Raw genomic sequence first — 20,435 nt, forward strand, 5'->3', positions numbered from 1 at the left:
GCAGAAAGGAAAGGAGCCGTTTGGTCCACGTTTCGACGCTTCTTTAAAGGATCTTAGACCCGGTGTTGAACGAGGGGAGGAAGAATGTCTCAGACAAAAATGATACATGACCTGCCTGCTAATGTAGGCTGCCAACCGTGGATATTAATAATTAGCATTAATAATTAATTATTGAATACTATAGGCTCTTGATTTGTAGTTTGTAGTTATCTATGGTGAATGCGCAATGATGGGCATAGACTAATGGTAATAGATCACGAGCAACACGGCGTCTACTTATTATTTCTATTATTATTTTAATTGCACTTGTCGGGATAGTTACTAAGTATCATGTTGGATCGCTTTTAAATGTGCACTATAATTGGCTGTTCTGCTGAAGGCCCAATTTTAAAAGCCTCCTTCCCTGCAACACAACCGGGGCCCATCCGCGTGCATGAACCTATACATTCTGCTTTACTTTCCTTTACATCAGTATCCGAAGACACAGCATCACTCAGAATTAGCTCTACGGGACCTGTAACATTTCTACATTATCAGCCATGATTAAAAACACAGCGAGGCAGGGAAAGTCTGGTCTGCCCCTGATGCTTTTTTCTTCTCCCCCGCTTCTAACCTTACTAATAAGGAGTAATTCACATACTAACAATGTAAAGCCCTCTATAAGCACTTTACCATCGCTGGCTAGCCCAATTAATGTCCGGAAGTGTTCGACTTTATGCTCGTTAAGCACTCAGGAAGCTGTTGCCCAATGAGCGCATGTTGATCCACACATCATAAATTATGACCATTAGTAGGCAAAATTTTTGCCCTGTCGGGATTTGTAAGTGAGGTTCTAAATGTGGTGATGAGGACAGATTCATGACTTCATGAAGTTTTATGCGAGCCTATCTGTGCTTTTAAAAACACTGCAGGGCAAAACAATAGACTGTGGTTTTCCCTATTATTTTAAACCAAGATTTACCACACAACCCCAAACGTCTCCATTAAATGGCCTCTCTCTCTCTTTCCCCTTTTCTCTCCCTCTCACTGCAGGCAAAGTATCGGGCAGCAGCGGACACGAGCCATTGGAACAGCAATGTTCCATAAGGGGGAAAGAAATGTGTGTAACAGTAGGTTATAAAACTTCAGTGTGAGGCTTTTCCAATAATTGCGTTTGACGAAATTGAAACGCAAAGAGCTCCGAGCTTCAGCAGGGGGGCAGCGACACACGAACTCACCTTATGAGGGATGCTATTTGGGGCTGCAGGGCCCAATTATTATCATGAACATATGCATATGCATTGCATATATATTTAACCAGTTGCATATATTTAACACGTTTTTGTTTTTTATCTCTCTCTCTCTCACAAACCCCCCCCCCCCCCCCTCCTTACCACACACACACTTGTTTGTATAAAATATAATATATCTATTATACATCTTTATTATATATCATATATATAATAAAGATGGTCTCAGTCCCTGAACCATATCCGAGAATATTTCAAAATGAATCTCTGGTGATTTTGTTTTTTGGAACTGGAGAATAGTTCATTTTGATTTGACACTATCCATGTACACCGTTCAAATATAACTGTGGCCTTGTTGTTATTGTTGTTTGCTAATGGTGTGAATAAAATCGTGCTGCTCATCATTACGTTGTCAGTAATTATGTCACAGTATCTTACAGCAAATCAGAATCCTGTTAGATCAGTAGAAAACGACGAAACAGGCCAATCCCACATCTCCGGCTGACCTCAACAAATTCCTCCCTTTCACAGAAACGCTCCTGGGCGTGAAGCTCGTGCGGTTACTGGCTGGGTCACCTGACATCCGCAGTGAACCGCCGCCGAAAACCAGCAGCCATGAACAACAAGCCTCAAAATTCCTCCCACTTCCACATGCAGCACCTATGATCGCTAGGGGGCACTGCCGGGGTCTCCATTGCGTGTCAGCGTGCACATACCGCGACAAGTGCGCGAGTGTTACGCGTGCGCGCGTGCGTGTTTTCATGCACGTACGTAAAAATTGCCCGCGATAGCCAGGCCCTCGGCCGAGGCTGAATATAATGAGTGACAACACTGCACAAGCACCGTTACCACTGCCTGCAATGGGCCTCGGAGTAACAACAAAGTTTGTTACAAGTAATCTAAACACATCGGCGCAGCATCTCTGAGAGGCTGCGAGCATGTAGGCCACAGCAGCCAGCGGCCACGCGCGCAGGTGCTGCTACAAGTGAGGCACGATGCCTGTCGATCAGCAGCCTCGGGCTACAGGTCAGGTCACACCGAATAGTCAAACTCGTCACTCGCACGCATCGTTTCAACCCAGCAACCACGAACTGATTGCCAAAATATGACATTAAAAAAAACATGGCTTAAGAGGGACAGTGTAATCTTACCCCAGTGGCATCCGTAGTTTGAGGATTTTCTGTGGTCCAACATAGCAGAGGAGGGGTCACGATCGCGAGTTGGAAATATCAACAGAGAGCCCATCTCCCGTGTAACGTCTTCGCATCCCGGCGGCGAGGAGCTCATTTAGTCGGGCTCTTGGCTCGGCGAACGAAAGTATTTTCAGGCAGGCTGGCTGGCTCCTTTTCCTCTCCCAGTCGCGGTTTTATTGCCTCCGGGGGGGGGGGGGATAAACGCAGCGGCTCGTAGAGGCGACGACTGTCCCGAAGATCCCTGCTTCAGGGAGTTGAAAATCGGATAAATATCAGCGCCAACATGTCTGCGCAGAATATTATCAAAACAGAGTAAAGAAAGGGACGTTTGTAAGCCCAGCGTAGTCTGCTGCTGATACAAGGGAAGGACCAGAGAATAGACAACAGCATAAAGTTCATGTTCATAGCGCGTGGGACACGTGGCTCGCCTTAGCCAATAGCAGAGGGGATCCAGTCGTAAACTTTTATTACTCAGCTGTAAATTTCTCCCTTTAACAACCAGGAATGTTTGCACCCATCTTTTCTCCTTTCATTTTTTCGATTGCATACAACTAAAATGACCACGTGGTATAAAGTACGAAGTTGAGATCTCCCATTTGTTGCAAAATAGATGCGCATCAAAAATATATGACAGTTCTCCTGGTGGGCAAGTATGCTGTGCGCCATGACGTACCCTAGCTAGTGTGACATGGGAAATTAAAAAACTGAGTAAGAAATAGATGAAAGGGAGAACAGGAGGAATACGTCTAATTAAACTTCAATTAGCCAAATACTTCCATAGTAGGGCCTCTCTCTCTCTCTCTCTCTCTCTCTCTCTCTCTCTCTCTCTCTCTCTGTCTCTCTGTCTCTCTCTCAGACTGATTAGGGACTGATTATATGACAGCAAGCATATATCAGCTTCCACATTTAACATTAAAACATCAACTATTTATGCTCTAGGTACATTTGACACTCCGTATCATGGAGATATGGTCAAATTAAACTAATTGCCAGGAGGGTTTCCGTCATCTTTTAAACTTGAAAAGAAAGGTTGCGTCTGCAAAAGACACACAAGTACACACGTACGCTGCAGCTATCCAGACCAACAATTTACAATGTAAAGCGCGTTAGAGGTCCCAATACAATCGATGAGTAACACACACACACACAGAAAAATAAAATTGTGCATTTGAGAATATGGACATGAATTTCTTCATTTTAGAAATAAGGAGCACGAACTGGGTTTACATGAAAATGTCTCTTAACAATAACATCGCAGCTGAATGCAGGTTAGATCTAATTCCACTTGAACAATGCCTCTGGCTTTTTTACAATTACAACACAATTATTTGATCTCTTTAACGAAGAAAATAAATTCCCTACAACAAGTTAGTCACAGAAACCAGTCACGTACGTGGAAGAGTACATCTTGTCCTGGCAGGCCGTGATCTCCAAACTGAGCCTCGGCACAGACGGACAAAAGATGCGGACCCATTCGAGCTGTGCCTTAACACCACCAATAAAGTTTACAGCAGGTATACATAAAACTTTATTGGTAATGTCAACCCTGCGGTAAACGTACACTCACACAATGAGGCAGAACGGTTGTGACTTGGGGACATATCCGGAATGTTCTAAAGACTACACGCAAAAGAAAAAAACAATTAAACCCTTGCTGAAGGTGGTTTCATTTAGAAAAAAATACACAATTGAGTGGGAAAAACTAAAATAACGATCTCCAAGATTCTGTTTGTTGTTGACCTACATTGAAGAAAGTAAAAAAAACAATCAGTTTGCGATGAAATATGGTGAAATATATTTGAAAAGTCTGACTTCGATGGGTTGCATTCTTCTTTGCAGGCACAGAATAAAAATTGCTCTAGTGTTCTTACTTAGTGTTTTACTTAAAAACTAAAACATAATTAACAAAAACGTAAATGTGCAGCTCTGTTTACTTTCGATATTTGTTTCTTTCCCCTTATATTATATTATATTCCCTTTGGTTTTCCATATATATCTGAATAGAAAACACAATCAAATATTTTAAATAATAATTCAATATTATTTAAATCAGGTGTAGCACCTTACGTTGTATTTACGGTCACATGAAATGGAAAACTTCGGTTCATTCCAAACACATGCAGACGAACCACGAGTCTTTGGCTGGATGACACTGAAACAACCACATGGAGTGACTTCTTTATGAGGAGATTTTTAGTTTCAATAACACATTGAAAGTTAGTAAAAATAAAACAACATTAATAAATAAAAGTTGTTTATTTCCCTTCAAATCAAAAAACTGCTCGTCTTTCAGTGACTTGCGGAAGGAGGGAACAGTATATTATATTACATTATTTGAAAGAGAAGCATCAGATGCATTCGGATATAATTAAGTAAGTGGGCTTCATTCGTTGTAACAAACTGCATTGCTGCACGTTTTAGACACATTCAAGTCCATGCACTGCTTCAATTATACTCGAATTTTGAGTTTAACTGCTGATTGCCTTTATTTGTTCTCAGCAGTCGTCGTAATAACAGCAGCAGCAGCAGCTGTAGAGGGGAGAAGAAACAAGGTGTTACCTGCACTTGGCCTCTTATCTGCTTTCATTTCGCAGCGGCTCTACGGAGGTTTGTCTCAACCCCAAGTTTCCAAACACCTTGCGTGGATGGTACAGGCGCATAAAGCCTCCCCCATGCTATGGCCATTATTTGGTCTGATTATTAACATCACGCAAGATGTTTTCTCATATCATCTCAAATAGCCATTATTCATCCCAAGATTCATTAAGGAAAGCCTGGTGCCCACCCCGAAGAGAGGAAGTTTCTTATTAAGGGGATGAATCAAAGACGACTGAGGCACTGCAGAGAATACGCACGCTGTGAACGCTACGCGCAATAATTCCTTACAAGGTGGAAGGGTCCGTCTGCAAACGCACTTCTGGCGGGTTTTTTTTTTTTTTAGCAAACGAGTTGGAAAGTTTAAATTAGGCAAACTTTAGTGGAGAAGCTGTTGCGTGACTATTTCCCCTGCTGTCGCCGCCAGTGAGCGTTTTGAGGGCATCGTTAAAGCATCTACGCTGTTGCTCGTTTAGCCATTTCCTCACCGACTGATGTTGCCTGTTTGTATCAAATGGTTTATATGGAAACTGAGTCTAACGGCGTATGTAAAAGGGAAAAGCAGAGAAGGTGGAAAAAGGTAACAGAATATGCACTAAACTGTATATTGGAGTCGCCGTCTGTTTTATTCAATGCGGACATGCAGCCCATTTGTATGGTGTGTGGGGAGAAGACGAAATTATTTCTGTAACGGAGGCTGTAAAATCAATAAAAACGAGAAGTGATGGTGAGCCATCTTGTTTATTTGTGATTTTACATCAACAATGGCGGGCACACACAACTCCGTCTTTCACAGGAGAATCACCAGGAAACGAGCATATTGTTAACATCAATTTATAACAAGACGTACATAAAGATTATATTCAGTGCAAAACAACTACGCTATGTCACAAGCACATTAAAATAAAAATTCCCTTACTTTAAAATTCTTGTAATTGTAGCAGGTAATATCATACACAGAAAATGTGCGTTATAGGCAGTTTTAGTTGTTGGGGAAATAGCTTGCAATCGAACCAGAGCGATGCCACAAGTGAGGAATATAAATTCAGCAAAGGCAAGGCTCTGAGTTTAGGTAGTGCCGTGGTACAATCTCAAAAATGTTTGCTTGGCTTCGAGCTAATTGTCTTCCCAAGACTCACAAATTGTCTTCCACAAGTGTATATTGTATATTGGGTAAATGCTACATACATAACTTAATAATATAAGGTTGATATAGAACACTTTTGAAATTAAAACCATATGAAATCTCTATATTCAGAAATCTCTATTGCAATTTCCCCAGGTTTAGGTAGCATCAAAGGATTTCAAACGATTGCATTTCCCTGGTAATCCTAGAAAAAGATGTCTGAGGAGCTAATGGCTATCTTAGTCTAGGCCATTCACACGAAAACGAGTAAAACAGTATAACAGTAACAATTATAATAATAAAACTTGTGGTTTATACACAGGCCGTTAGCCAATGTAACTGCAGCGATGATGTTTGAACACTTACTACTACGCAATAGGCCTACACTCGGAAATGACGCCCATTTTATTTTAAACCTATATAATCTATTTACAATACAAGTCAACGATGGACGTGTTTTTGATCTTTTTGGCTATGCTTTTGATACAGATATTATAAAAAGCAAATTTGTAAAACATAGCTATGCCATTTCCTTCTAACATGCGTTTTTAGTTTTTATTGCAAGGGCTACTGTTCTATCAAAGAAAGTGTGTTACGCGTGTGTAGCCTCTACAGAAAAATACAAATGCCAATCATGTTAGGATAACGGGGATACGGGGGGGTTTTGTCTATTGGTGATATGAGAGAGATTACTGTTCCCTCTTGACAAAATTAAAGGATGGTCATAAAGTTGACGCTCTCTGCCTCAGTGTGACTCTTCCTCTGTTTATGGGACCTTTCTTTTTTCCTCTTTTTTTCAGCCATATAACCATAAAAAGGACCATAAAATCACTCCTTGGTCTCTTCTTTCTCTTCCGCTTCTTTCTCTTCTGCTTCTTCCCCGTCACCGTCCTCGTTTCCTTCATCCTCGGCCTCGGCCTCGGCTTCAGCCTCTCCTCTCTGACCCGGAAACTTGTCTTTGTTGTTCTCTTTTTTCCATTTCATCCTCCTGTTCTGAAACCAAATCTTCACCTGGCGCTCGGTGAGGCTCAGGGCGTGAGACACCTCGATCCTTCTCTTGCGGGTCAGGTAAGGGTTGAAGAGAAACTCCTTCTCCAGTTCAAGAGTTTGGTAACGACTGTAGGTTTGCCTCCCATTCCGTCTTCCTGGGGCTTGAATGAAATAAAGCCAGAGGTTAGCTGGACTGACCGCGGTCCCCCATTAAAAGAAAAGAATAGTGATGACTTATAATTAATTAATAATTCAGCATTTGCCTTCTCTCCCCTCAGCAGGAATACTAATCATTCAGTTCCGTCCTTTAGCTTCCATTCCGTTTCACATTTACTCATCTAATGAGCGGGGAATATCCACGTCTGGAGGTTGAGATGGGTACATCTATCAGGCAATATTCCATATGACGGAATGGAATTTAAGTAATTACCACCTATGTTTGTGCTTTTTACAGATATGTTTGTAGCTGGGGGTTTTACACCCACCACACAAAATAGTTTACAGGGGGAGTGTGAAAATAAATTATATACACGTAAATATATATATTCAAAAAACACTATTAATAAATATACGTGGATAAAGGCAAACGTATCCTCAGTGTAATCAGTTTAGTTTTATCCTTACAATATAAATGTTAATACCGTGTATTTGATGAATATGCAGAGGGAAAAAAGGTTGGAAGGTTTTCCTCATTAGGGCCTTTACCAGACTGGTTCCGATTTTCAATCACGCACACTCCCACACACACTGAGTGGCACGCACATGAGGAAAATAAGAAGGGGGCGGGGGTCGGGGGGGGGGGGGGGTATAGGTGATTTCAAACTGCGCTGCAACAACAGAAGGGGACAGACTATTGATAAGTCTGTCTGCACAGATACAAATTAAGCTTACACCTGGGTAGACTTCACGTGGCCTGATATGCTGAACAGAACGATCCACGCATTGAGGAGGTCACACACAAAGCCCTCGTGATTATGGCTGTATGATTCTGTCACATTGGGCCTGTGGTTCGAATCACGCCCACGCTCTTTAAACCCTGATTCTATATAATCTGGGCATGTTGTTGTTGACTCTGAAGGTTACCGAGGCACGATCACATTTTAAATGCCTCCTTCTGCCCGGTGCGTCACCAGCTCTGGGAATTAATAATAATCGACTTCAAAGAGCCGCGATCGTCCTGAGCTATGTTCAGCAATTCGGTTATTAAAGGCACTTATGAAAGCAAAAAAAAACAGCCCTGTACGGACTTGTGCTGCAGAGTAACAGCTGCCTGCAGTACAGGTTGTATCTGCCCCATCATGTTCCCGAATTACTTCGTTTTGCAAGAGACACACTCGTGTACTCCGGCATATTTAGCACACATGCACAAAAACACGTTCACTCAATCACCCGCATACACACACACGCGCACATGGTAACATAGAAAATAAGAGGAAATAATTGTACGAGTCTGACCGTGGGGTCTCATCCAAGGAAACATAAGACTGGGAGAGGAGTTTTGATTTAAGTGGCCTTGTCCGTCTCCGGGGTTAGAGCTGCTCGACGATTTACAGTCTGGGTATTGCGCTAGGCTTGCGTCTTGCTGGGTACCATAAAGTGTTTGCCTCGGAAGGGCTTCATATCCATAAAATTTCGTAGCGTCTCCGTGGCAAGCCAAAGCGCAGGGGTTCTGCTGGTATCCGGGGTTGGAGATCCCCGTGGTCCCATGGTGGAAAAAGTCCTGCACATGATGGGACGGGTGCTGAAAGCCCGGTGCGGCTGCTCCGGGTCCGTAAACCAGCGTGTGGCTGCGGGCGACGCTTTGTGGAAATCTGCAGTCGTAGTAAGTTGGCTCCAGTGACTCGCTGCCTTTGTACTTGGAAAAAAGAGGGTTAACAAAATAGGAGCTCATGTTTGGTTAGCATCAAGCAGATGGGCTCTCCCGCTGTAGAATATCTCCTTTAGGATGATGGCAGCCTTTTGTTTAGGGTCCCAACTCGCAAGAGCGCGCACAGGCAGACAAACCGGAACTAGGAGAAACGCTGCCCCTTTGGACAATATACGACAGCTCACTCGCTCAGAGCCGTTCCTCTCATCGGATTTCTCTCGCAGTTGTGAGTGTTTTTTTTCTTCCCCCCCCCCCAAGTTTCGCAGGCTCAAACCCGGCTCATGGCATGTGCTTTGGGTGTGCGTTTGCTAAGGTTCAAGATGGCTTGCTCGAGCGGCACAGTCACAGATGCTGCTCTTTTCTGTCTTTTTTTTTTTTTTTTTTTTTTTAGCTTCCCACCGAACCAACCCCCAGCTTGAGCGCCCCCACCCTCCTCACCCCCACCCCTTCATCCTCCTACGCCCGGTCAGACGTGGGCCCTACGTATATCCACCTTGAGAGGATCTGCACTAATCATAAGAAACAACCCCAGAGGCTTTAAATATGATCAATGTTGTGCATAACGCAAAAAAAAGCTTTGTTATAAGATCATCAATGGAGTCGTGGACTTAGACACATGGCACATTTCTACCATATAGTCAGACTTTGCGTGGAGGATGATTAGGTATATAAAGCAGTGAACGCTCCCTCTTTAAAAACGGATACAGCTGTTACGAGACGCCATGTGCCCTGTCAGGCTCTACCGGAGCTTGAACACTGATTTCTGGACTTTATGGGCTCCAGGAGGTCAACATACCATCAGTGAAGTTCATGTTAAAAACCAAAATGCCATATAAAACAACATTACATATGAAGCAAGGCAACGTTGACATTAAAACGAGTGTGTGAGAATGAGGCAAAACATCTCCCTCGTGAAAGCGAGCTAAGGCCAGAGAGACACATCTATAGTAAAATACCGAGAAATATAAACGCGACCTGTGAATACTGGGTGCCACTTACTGACCCTGTAAAACCGACGAGGATAAGCAGTAAATCTCCCATGGAGGAGTTCATAAAATGTTATATCGGATGTTTAGCAATAGCGCGAGCTGAATTCCCAGCCCAATAGTTACATGGTCTCGCTCTCAAAATATACAAGTGTGGTTTTTGTGGGGTTACTGACGTTTTATACACATCATCGTAAACTATGGAAGGCACACTGAAGGAATATAAAAACCTTTCACACTCTATAAATATGCAGATTGCCGATCACTGTTCCACACTTCTCGGAGGCTTTGAGCTACACATTGAGGACGTAAATGAGCAGGTAGCTGTCTGTGTAAAACACTGCACCGACCCGCTGCGAGAACGGGGGTCCATTATTATATTTTATCGTCATGATTGTATTATTATTATTCGAATTACTACTATTATTGTTATTATTATTACAATGTTAAGTAATCATTTGAACATAATGTTGTTTTCTGCTGTGTTGTTTTTGTTACTGATGTTGCCGATGCAATTGTTATTAAGTAGGTAAATATCGCTTATTGTTGTTAACCAATTATGTTATTGCTAATAAGTTAATGATGCATGTTTTTCAACTTAGGTAGCACATTTTATTTGAGTTATTATTTTTCTCAGTTAAAAAAACCCTAAAACCAATAAAAAAGAAGAATGCAAAATCCAGACAGATAATAACCCTCCATGTTGTATTACATCACCTAAATGCAGGTATTTTTTGCCTGTAAACCTGTGTGAAATAAATTATATGATTTTCAATGGGAACACAATGAGTGTAGCAAAACAAATGGTGGACAAAATAACATATTAATTAACTAGTTAAATGTCTTGTTTATCATTCAAAAAACGAAATACTTATGTAAACCTTGCTGGAGTGCTGCTTTGTGGCCTCTTAGGCAAAATGCCGTCGGTGACCATATCTGTCATTTTGTCATCGATAGGCTACTCTTTATTTTCAGTCAAGCCACAAAGCTGTAAAGAAGCCCATCAATACACAGACTTTGTTCAAAACATGGACTAGCAGCGCCATCTAGTGAGCACATGTCTCACTAAACCCGAATGAATCCACCAATAAAAACAAACCAAACCGTGATGTCGAAAGAAAAGGTCTCCCCATTTGTCCAAACCTCGCGTGTATCCCGTCTTCCTTAAATACAGGAAAGGGAAATAAGTAGTTTACCCCCACATCTGTAACTACACGACTCCAGTCTCCTCTGCTGTACTGCAGTCTTGTAGTTGTTGCAGTTGTATATCTGCGCCCCCTGTAAGAGATAACGGGGCTCCGCAGCACTCATATTATATTTACGCACAATAACTATTGACGTTTTCCCATATAAATGTAGGTTAATAGACCACTCATGTGATGGAGTGCGGGGAGGTGGGGGTGGGGGGGTGTTGAGGCTGGCCCACCGGGCAAAAGTCCCCCGCAACTGAGCTCTCCTTTGAAGGAGTCCACCAACACAATCCATTAAAACCATAAAGTAATTTAGCCCAGACGTCTAGCCAGTTAGTCGAGTTTGCTTTGTTCGTCTGCATTTGAGACAAATAGTCGAGGTCCAACCAGGGCTGTAAAACTGGCATTTTTGTCCCAGTTGAGCGGAAATGCATCGGATTAGGCTTTGAAATTACAGCATCCTGTCCGCATTGTTTGCCACTACAAAAAGGCAATTTAGGCCTTTCCCAGGAAACAAATGCGAGACTTGGGAAATTGCTTCTCACCTTTGCACAGAAGTGTTTAAATCGGGGCCCAGATCCTCTGATCGACTGTGAGTTTAGTGAACGTAGAAAACGTATATCAATCAAATTATTTAGATATCAATAATTTAGAAAAATGCCTCCGAGGTGGTTAATATTTAGAAAAGAAAACGTGTTCAAAAATGTGACAATTGTACAACGCTTGGGTCAAACATGGAGGCCAAGGAACAATACAACTAATGCTGCCTTATTTTTTTGCTGTTCTAACAACTATTTTGCTGGCGACTAAATTTAATCAACAGTGCAAAATGAATTATTTTAAAACAATGGTATATAGAAGTAGAATAGAAGTAGAGACGTTTCCCGTTTTAAAATATAGGCTTTTGTGGGGTTATTTTGGTAGTGAACACTATATGTTGACAGTATGTATATATACGTTTCTATATGGTTTAGAAAACGTCAATTAAGACACCGATTTATATTAGTGTAGTCCAATTAAATCAATGCATTGTATTAATTGCTGTGCTACAAACGGTAGATTTTCAACCTCGCAGTTATTTTGCGGTACCAAAGCTCATTTAGGCCCAGGCTGTATTGGAGGATTTTTCGGTAGTTAAAATCACGGTAGGATAATTAATTAGCAAACGTTTACTTTTTTGAAAGCACGTACGCAAAGATGATTTGGAATCTCCGTTTCGGGAAGTTTTTCAATCCGTTCAATTTAGGCAATTGAAGGAGATCTTGTTTATTAGGTCCTTCCTGTCGATATGCGTTTGGACGGAAACATGAGATGCACGCTGAGTCACAATGAACACAGCATACAAGCACTTAGTGATTATATTTATATTTGCAGAGGTCTATATCTACAATGTATAGTTAAACTCGTAGGTTACAATCGAAAAAGAGATGCACAAATACAGTAACAATTATCACAAAAATACAGACAGACACACACGTCCGGTAGCAGATGTTCTTTTTCTGTACAAAATACCACACCTGCACATCAACGTATACGGAATACAAATGAAAGAAACAATTCACATCATAAATTATGAGTTTGTAAAATTCAAGAATTCAAGTATTCTCTTTCTTCAGACAGTTTTAACGTGTCCAAACTGCACTTGAATGGTTTCTCTTTTTAAAAAAAAAACATCAAGGTATTTCGAAGTAAACGCAGAATGTAATTTTTCTTATACTATGGCTACTTAAATTTGCACTGGAAAATGAAAATCAGCATTAGTCTCAAAGTTAAGGTTAATACAAATCCAACAAAGTGACAATTATGAAGAGGGGGGTGGGGGGGGGGGGGGGGGGGTCGTCGTGTGTTTGGTACATCTGTGCTGTCCATTTAACAAGTTAGCATGGTTGTTGTGTGACTGCACACCTCATTAATGTTCTTTGCTGTCGTTCTTTTCTTTGTTCATTTTCTTCATCTTCATTCGCCGGTTCTGAAACCAGATTTTGACCTGCCTCTCAGTCAGATTCAGGACCCTCGCGACCTCGAATCGGCGGTCTCTCGTGAGGTACATATTGAACAAAAACTCCTTTTCCAACTCGAGAGTCTGGTACTTTGTGTACGGGCATCGCTTCTTCCTCGTGGAGCGGGCGTGTATCCAATTCGCCACCGGGTTGTCTGCAAGCAAAGCGCATCAAAATAATAATAATAATAGAGAGAAAACATGACGGGGTGATGCAGTTTTCAACACTGAAACAGTGGCTATTGACGATTACGTGTTAAGGATTTAGCATCACAATTGACAACCAGAATACAGGTTTTGGTGTTTAAGATAAGCAAAAACATTTTGAGGAATGATCCTCAGGCTCAGACTATCCAACCCTACACTGATTTGCTTCCTTGTCCCCTTGACTTGTGAGTAACACCGTCGTAAAATACTCTATGCGCTTATTCACTTTATTGGCCCATAAAGTGGCCCGTGGTTCAAGCCTTTACAGGTCCGTGGAGAAAGTCCTCCAGTATGTTCCTACATTCCTCAAGTTGTCTCAAAGAGTCATGAGAATTTGTTTTGGACCCAGAGAGGAGAGCAACTTTTCATGTAACTGCATGCATATACCATCCTCTCATTATTGTGTGTGCGTTAATAATGTTATAGTTAAGTTATATTACCACTCCAATCAATCATGAATGTGGCTTTTCCTCATAAGACAGACCTACATAAGAAAATCAAAACACAACTGAAAGTCAGTTTATCGGGCTGCATGTGCCTCGTGTAATGGCACCGGGTCAAAAATATGGTCGTAAAAATGCACCATAAAGCATTTACTGATGAATAGGATTATTTCATATGTCGGTTTAAGTTATTCTCCTTAGAAAAAAGGGTCATTACACGTTTTAAGACGATGCACCGTACTTCCAAATTCAACGTCCTCTTGTAGTTTCGAGTCCATGTTTACAACCCCGTCTGCTTTTATAGCCCCAATATTAGCCTAGTAGCGTTTGTCTTTTATGGTTCCCAAAGCTTTCCCCTCAGCAGAGGCGACTATGGGCTGGGCAGAAAAAAGGAGGATGAAACAGCTTATCATTTTTACTTTATAACGGGACGTTGAAATGCCTCTGATCAGAAGTAGTCTTACACAGCCCCTAAAGAAAACTCCCACCCGGGTGTAAAAGACTTACTGGGATCTAGCTCCGGCTTCTCCTCTTTATGTTTCCCTGTAGCCAGGAGCTCCGACTCGGGAGAAGGGAGACTCTGCTGCATCTTGTCTCGCATGTCAGTGGACGAGCAGTACAGGTAATCCGTGTACGTCCGTCCGCCGGAGCCGAGGCACTCTGCGGCTCTGTGCTCCTGAAAGGCGTCGGGCTTCAGCCCGTAGTGCCTGCCGTTCCCCGGGTAGCCATGGAAAGGCACGGCGCCTGAAATGGGCTCCAGCCACGACCGCATATACCTCGAGTCTGTGCCTAAGTGAGGTTGGTGACTGTAGGGGTGGTAAACCACTGACGGCTGGGAGTGCACGGGGGTCCAGGAGGTGGAGAAGACGGGTGGCTTGGGCGCGAAGCTGCAGGAAGGGTAGTCGCCGCACTCCGGTACTAAGGACGTCGCACGAGCGCCGGCGGAGTGCGAACCGGGAGCCGAAAAGCGAGCGGCGGCGAGGACGTCTTCGTTTTCATGGTTGATCAAAGAGTCCACATAATAATTACTTATGGGACCCGTGGTCGACATGTCGAAGCCTCCCCGACTCTTTTACATGCATCCGATTATTATATGGCGTGTATGTGTACTTTTTTGTCGAGCCATAGAACAATCAAGGCAGGTAATTATTTCTCAACGCTTCCCTGGCTGCTATTGGCTGACTCGACGACACGTGATTATATTTACCCCCGCACAAATTGTACAGTGGATCAATGCGCCACTTATCCTGGGATCTTAATGCACATAAATGGGATTAACGAATGTGCTCTTTTGATTTTTCACCGGTACATATTAGAGGTAAATTCGGCAAATATCTTTGTTAATGCAGAAAACCCGCCTTTGTGACAGCGGATCTTCATTTTGCCGCAGTACTGACCTGCGCACTTTAGATCCATAACCGAGCTGCGCACTATTTTATGATGTAATTAATCTCTGTCTGGCAAAAGCTCCGTGTTATTGAGATGGGTAGTATCGCAGCAATCAAAGTGTTTATTGAATCGTTGGAGTATTTCTATCTTTATAGAAGCAGCAGCAGCAGCACGTTTGATAAAGTGAAGGATTTTAGAACTTCCTCAGAATTCTGTTAATTTGCTGATAGAAAGAGAGGCCGTCACACGAGGTACATTTAGGTCGCACTAGTCGGACCAGCGGCGGAGTCAAAATGTGGTATGAACGATACATCAACAATTCAATTTGCGTCTTTTTAACGAGGACGTGATACCATATCCTATAGCATTTACGAAGATACGAGAGGATGGGATTCAGATTCTTGACAAGTAGCCCACTGGAGTGGGTTATTCTCGGCTAGTGACCGTCCATGTTTTTATGCACATCTATAAATTTTAACGAGGACCATTTGATTGTTCATAAACGTGTCGTTAATAAGACTGCATCTGGGGTGCAAGCTCCACATAAAAACCACCACCACTTTATGCATGTAAAACAATTCACATTACACATAAAACCCCGAAGACAGGAAAGAGAAGTCTTCAGAGGGCAGAAAGGGTTCGTTACAGTATTTCATTGCAGGACTGTGGGTTCTCGTGGCAAAAGTTTACCGTTTGCCCAACGATATATTTGTCAGTTAGAAGGTTGTGTTACACTTCTGCACTGGTTGCAGCGACGCAGCAAATGATAGATTACCAATGTACGAATAATCATGTGAGTGAAGAAGTCAGCGGGGAACACAAATTAGACCGACACATAAATACTGACAGTTGAATGCACATGTGCAAAATGGATAAGGCCTATAACAACGTGGCTTGAAACAGTAATACATCTTTAAAGTTGCACCATTTGTGACGTGGTGACTTTAGTGCTGGAGTATTTGAACATTATGGAGATAAATTGATGTAACTCGGGTGGTTTTTAATAATATGTGAAAGGATGCATGTTTTTGATATGTTGTGGGCTATTTTTTGTGTGACTTTGTATGATAATGTGCGTAATTGCCGTTTTGATGTTTGAAAAGGGGTTTTATGTGAGAGCACTGTACATATCTATTTATTCACTTATTACACTTTACATATGCACAAACTCTGCACTTTTTTGCTACTTTGCACTTCTGGTTGGATGTTAAACTGCATTTCGTTGCCTCAGTACTTGTACCCTGTGCAATGACAATAAAGTTGAATCTAATCTAATCTAATCTTAAAAACTAGTGAGTTGAAGAAAAAGGGGTATTGAACTATTGTAAACTGTAACACGAGGAAGCTAAATATAAGGCTTATCAATTAGCCAAACAAACCGCCCTTTTTGCTTGAATTAACTAAATATAGGTGCACTGCGTTCCATCCATAACAAATCTCTAACCAGATGAACAAATCGAGTTTAACCAGGGGCCGCACTTTAAAATAAATCCTAATTTATGAGTGACAATGACGCCTGCTGTGCATTGGGAAATAGAAAAGTCTTGGTTCGTCCAATGACGTCACTTATAAATCGACTACTCCAATTCAAATAAATTAATACGCTTGGAGAATTACTGATATAATACTTAATATTTGACTCCATGGGGCACAACTGTAATTAGCACGCTTTGGGAAGTGCGATGTTATTCATGGCTGAGTTCAGCTTCAACCATGAAATTTAAAAGGCCAGACGTCAGACCTTAACCCAGATAACGCCAAACGGCGTCCTGGTGAGCTGATGGATGCGTGTGTCTGCGGTGAGTCAAACATTTCCCCACATGCTCACCGTAATTCAGTCGTTTTAATCAATTTGCCGCAGTCTTAAAGTTTTGTCCGAGTTGAAGGTCGAATTCTGCATATTCTTGGGCTGCTAATTAAGCAAAATCGGCTCGTTGCTATTTATTACCATGGTCAAATATAAATACATGTCGCACATACAAATGGTACACAATGTATTTATGCAAACATTTATGGGGTGTATATATTTCATATATGTACCATGTTTTAGCCTCATTTTATCTGGATACGCCCTTATGTTTCGGTGCACTTGTTTGTGCGTGAACCTGCGTGTGTGACAGCGAGTGAGAGTGAGAGGGAGTTTTTGTTGTCCATTTAATCTATGTTTGTTGTTCTACAATAAAAAAACAACAATGTATGCTAAAATAATCCTTTGTTGGTTGTTATTCCAGCTATTTCACTATTTACCGTGGTTCTTACTGAAGACAAGTGGAGTTGGATAAAAGATAAACGTTACCGTCTCACAAATACCTCTTTATTGCACCGCGAGCCTCCTCTTACTGAAAACCTTTTCACTTGTTCCTTAACGTTTTGAAAACAGAGCCTGCAACAGCAAACCAAAAAGGTGAGGATTTCTCTCTTTCATTTTGATGATTCAGTATCACCATGAATGGAAATACTATGCATTGATAAGTAAAGCAGAAATACCAGATTAGAAGGAGACGGGTGATTGTCTGCTCTTGAACGGGATGTTGGTCAAGTCCATTTTATTAAAACAATCAGGCGTAGCCGTCTGCACAACACGATAATATGAATACTTTGTATTTTCACCTAAAAGGGAGGTACTGTATTTCTTAATATCGTCTGGGTGCATATGAAGAAATGTATAACAAGTGAATGATGCTAACAATGCCTGAACGTGAGGGTTCCGCCCCAGTGAAAGCCCGCATGCCTCTAACATTTCTCAGACACACGACTCAGTTTTCTAATTATTAAATTAAATGACGCTTCAGAAAACTCAGAAGACAGACCCATATAAGGGAACGTCCACATGTCCACAGCTTCACTAAGGGGGACGATGTTGCAAGTAATTGTTTGTAGTACAGGCGACATGGACACACTGCTTTCACCCGCAACACTTCAAGTGGACGCTAACAGACGTAAACAGCCCGCAGTCAGAGCGCATCGCGGCGCCGCAGTGCAGCGAGGCTACACGTTCATTTGAAATAGTCGAAAAGAAAGTGTTAAAGGTCCCACGCCTTAAATCCTCCATTTGCAGATCACTTTAATCAAGCTTCTAATGGAGTTCAGGGTAGAAATGCAGAAAAGGATACTATTGAACAGGGACGCTTCAATTCAATGAAGATCATAAATGTGGTGCAAGTGCATCTTCGTGAATGTGTGACTGTGAGATCATGACAAAGAGTAACCTGGCTGCAGGTTTCTACTATTAAACCATCAAGCAGAAGCACCGGACTCTACAGGCTGCTATCAAGACAACCCCCCCTCCTCCCCCATGCAATTAATGATTATCCATCATCCATCCCTCATCCATTTTCACTTCACGTGAGAGTTTTCCTCATTTCTGTGTGGATGAATAAACAACGAACGATTTAAGTTATTTGTTGAAACACGGCTCGCTTTTTGTGTGTCGGTTAGTGTAAAATATCAGGTCTAAGGTACATTGTGTTTTATGAAGATAAGTATACATTTGCATTTTCTTTCAGAAAAGGTCTTAGCACTCAAGAAGTGTGCCTTCATGAAAGCCTGTATCATTTCCTTCATGAATGGTGGTTATCTACACAACATTTGGACGCTTAAATTGTGCACGGTGATTTCAAAGAGCATGATATTATATCCATAACGACCCATTTATGAGCAAATACCACATAGCCAAAAGTTACTTTGTGACCAAAAAGGCCGTATTAGCTAAACAGGAGCATCGATATCAAAGTTAAGCTACATATTGTATCCTTAGATTTTTTAGAGTTAAAAAATGTGAAGTAATTAAGTTGGGATGACAATGTAAGAAAACCCACGTAAGTTATATTTCTGTAGCGGAAATGTCGTCCCCGAGTATACAACTGAGTTTACAATGCAGATACGAAATGTTCCCATTTAATTAACATAAAAAAGCTAAATTATGAATTCAGTTTTATCTATCAGCAATATTCCAAATAATAAAAGAGGAAAGAATTTTCAAGTAAAAAAAGCAATAGTCTCCTGAATTCAAGCCTACCTTCATCTTGAACGTGTTATGAATAAAGCACAATGATAACATTTCCGTACACATTTCACACATTTGAAAATGGAAAAAAAGAAAAGGAAAACCCGTAACCATATTTGACTTTTATCAGATCATGCCAGCGGGAGTAACACATCTCGGCCTGTCCCAAGGAAGCTTTAGCGTTCACTTCCTGTGCTCCACCACAAAGTGAAATATGCTTCATGTGTATCTGGTTTTAGGGTAAATCTGTGCAGCTCTCAGGGCTGTTTCCAGCGCTGTAAAGTCTTTGTCAGTGATGCATTCCAAGAGAGACACTCATTCAGTGAGCTGAATGAAAATGACTTTGGATTCCAGACTGTCTCTTCCAGTTGCAGGGGGGGGGGGGGGGGGGGGGTACATCAGATAAGCACAACAGACAACAGGCAAACTCTTTATCCTTACTTTTTGCCTTAAAGGCCGAGTTTATACGCAGCAATAATCAAATCAGGATGTTTGGCGTGCTATCGTTTCGAACTAACAACAACTCAAATAATTTGGCATTATCGAAGTTGAAGTTATCCCAACTGTTTACTACGAACAAGAAAAGCATTAAATGTAAGAGTGACGTTCTTTAATGCACAAAAATATGATTTGCATGAGTTTCACTGACATTTTCTTTGGAAAAAGTTGATGTGAAATCGTTCTCATGTGTGTGTCCAACGTCAGAATTATTTGAGGCCACGTCTATGTTGGGCCATCACTCAGTTTAACACTATTGAGAGACATTTGAGAATGTGATTGAACGGAATAATTTGAATTTCAAGGCGTGTATTAGCATTTACAGGAGCCAGACTTCACATTATGGAAATGGCAATACGCATGTATTCCCTGTTAGAACCAGGTTCATTCGTCGGATGAATGAATGATTCAAATGTGTGACATATATCCACTGGTATCAATCCATCTGTCTAGATTTAGGTGATCATAAAGAAGCTGAAACCACAAAACCTAAGCAGACAGTCGGTGATGACAGATGCAGTATAACGCAGTCTAAAATTTACCCCACGTTGTTTACAACCCATTCTCCTCCTGAGAACCTCAGAAGGTTTTACAGCCCACCACAAAAAAAACAGCAAAGAAAGAAAACGTCTCTGTCCAAGGTATTGCAGCTCAGTTCATTTACAATGCCATTTGCGGGGAGACCTAGGTGACTATAGGGGGTAATTCAGCGGAAAT

The 20,435-nt window shown here is 41.7% G+C and overlaps 3 protein-coding genes across 3 annotated transcripts in view; all 3 read right to left on the minus strand.

Annotated features, from left to right (window-relative positions):
- LOC120829400 (homeobox protein Hox-C10a) overlaps window positions 1–20,435 on the minus strand; it is a 39,693-nt gene that overhangs the window by 14,688 nt on the left and 4,570 nt on the right. The gene's annotated exons all lie outside the window — the stretch shown is intronic.
- Window positions 5,743–10,765, minus strand: hoxc8a (homeobox C8a). Its single transcript, XM_040193465.2, has 2 exons — window positions 8,589–10,765; window positions 5,743–7,294 (listed from the first exon to the last, which is right to left on the minus strand). Exons 1-2 carry the CDS (start codon window positions 9,022–9,024, stop codon window positions 6,972–6,974), a joined length of 759 nt encoding a protein of 252 aa, XP_040049399.1. The 5' UTR covers window positions 9,025–10,765; the 3' UTR covers window positions 5,743–6,971.
- On the minus strand, window positions 12,526–19,878 carry hoxc9a (homeobox C9a). The gene is made up of 3 exons (XM_078091412.1): window positions 19,735–19,878; window positions 14,333–19,668; window positions 12,526–13,330 (listed from the first exon to the last, which is right to left on the minus strand). The coding sequence occupies exons 2-3, from the start codon at window positions 14,874–14,876 to the stop codon at window positions 13,086–13,088; spliced, it is 789 nt and encodes a 262-aa protein (XP_077947538.1). The 5' UTR covers window positions 14,877–19,668; window positions 19,735–19,878; the 3' UTR covers window positions 12,526–13,085.

This window comes from Gasterosteus aculeatus, chromosome 2 (genome assembly GCF_964276395.1).
Source record: "Gasterosteus aculeatus chromosome 2, fGasAcu3.hap1.1, whole genome shotgun sequence".
NCBI classification, from domain to species: Eukaryota; Metazoa; Chordata; class Actinopteri; order Perciformes; family Gasterosteidae; genus Gasterosteus; species Gasterosteus aculeatus.

Bases quoted from the DNA above. Each gene is read 5' to 3' on its own strand.
- hoxc8a (XM_040193465.2), bottom strand. From the start codon at position 9,024: ATGAGCTCCTATTTTGTTAACCCTCTTTTTTCCAAGTACAAAGGCAGC. The intron at 7,295-8,588 runs GTCAGACTCGTA...ATTTCATTCAAG, and splicing joins TCCTTGGATGAGACCCCACG to CCCCAGGAAGACGGAATGGG.
- hoxc9a (XM_078091412.1), bottom strand. From the start codon at position 14,876: ATGTCGACCACGGGTCCCATAAGTAATTATTATGTGGACTCTTTGATC. The intron at 13,331-14,332 runs GTAAGTCTTTTA...CTTTGCTTGCAG, and splicing joins GAAGCCGGAGCTAGATCCCA to ACAACCCGGTGGCGAATTGG.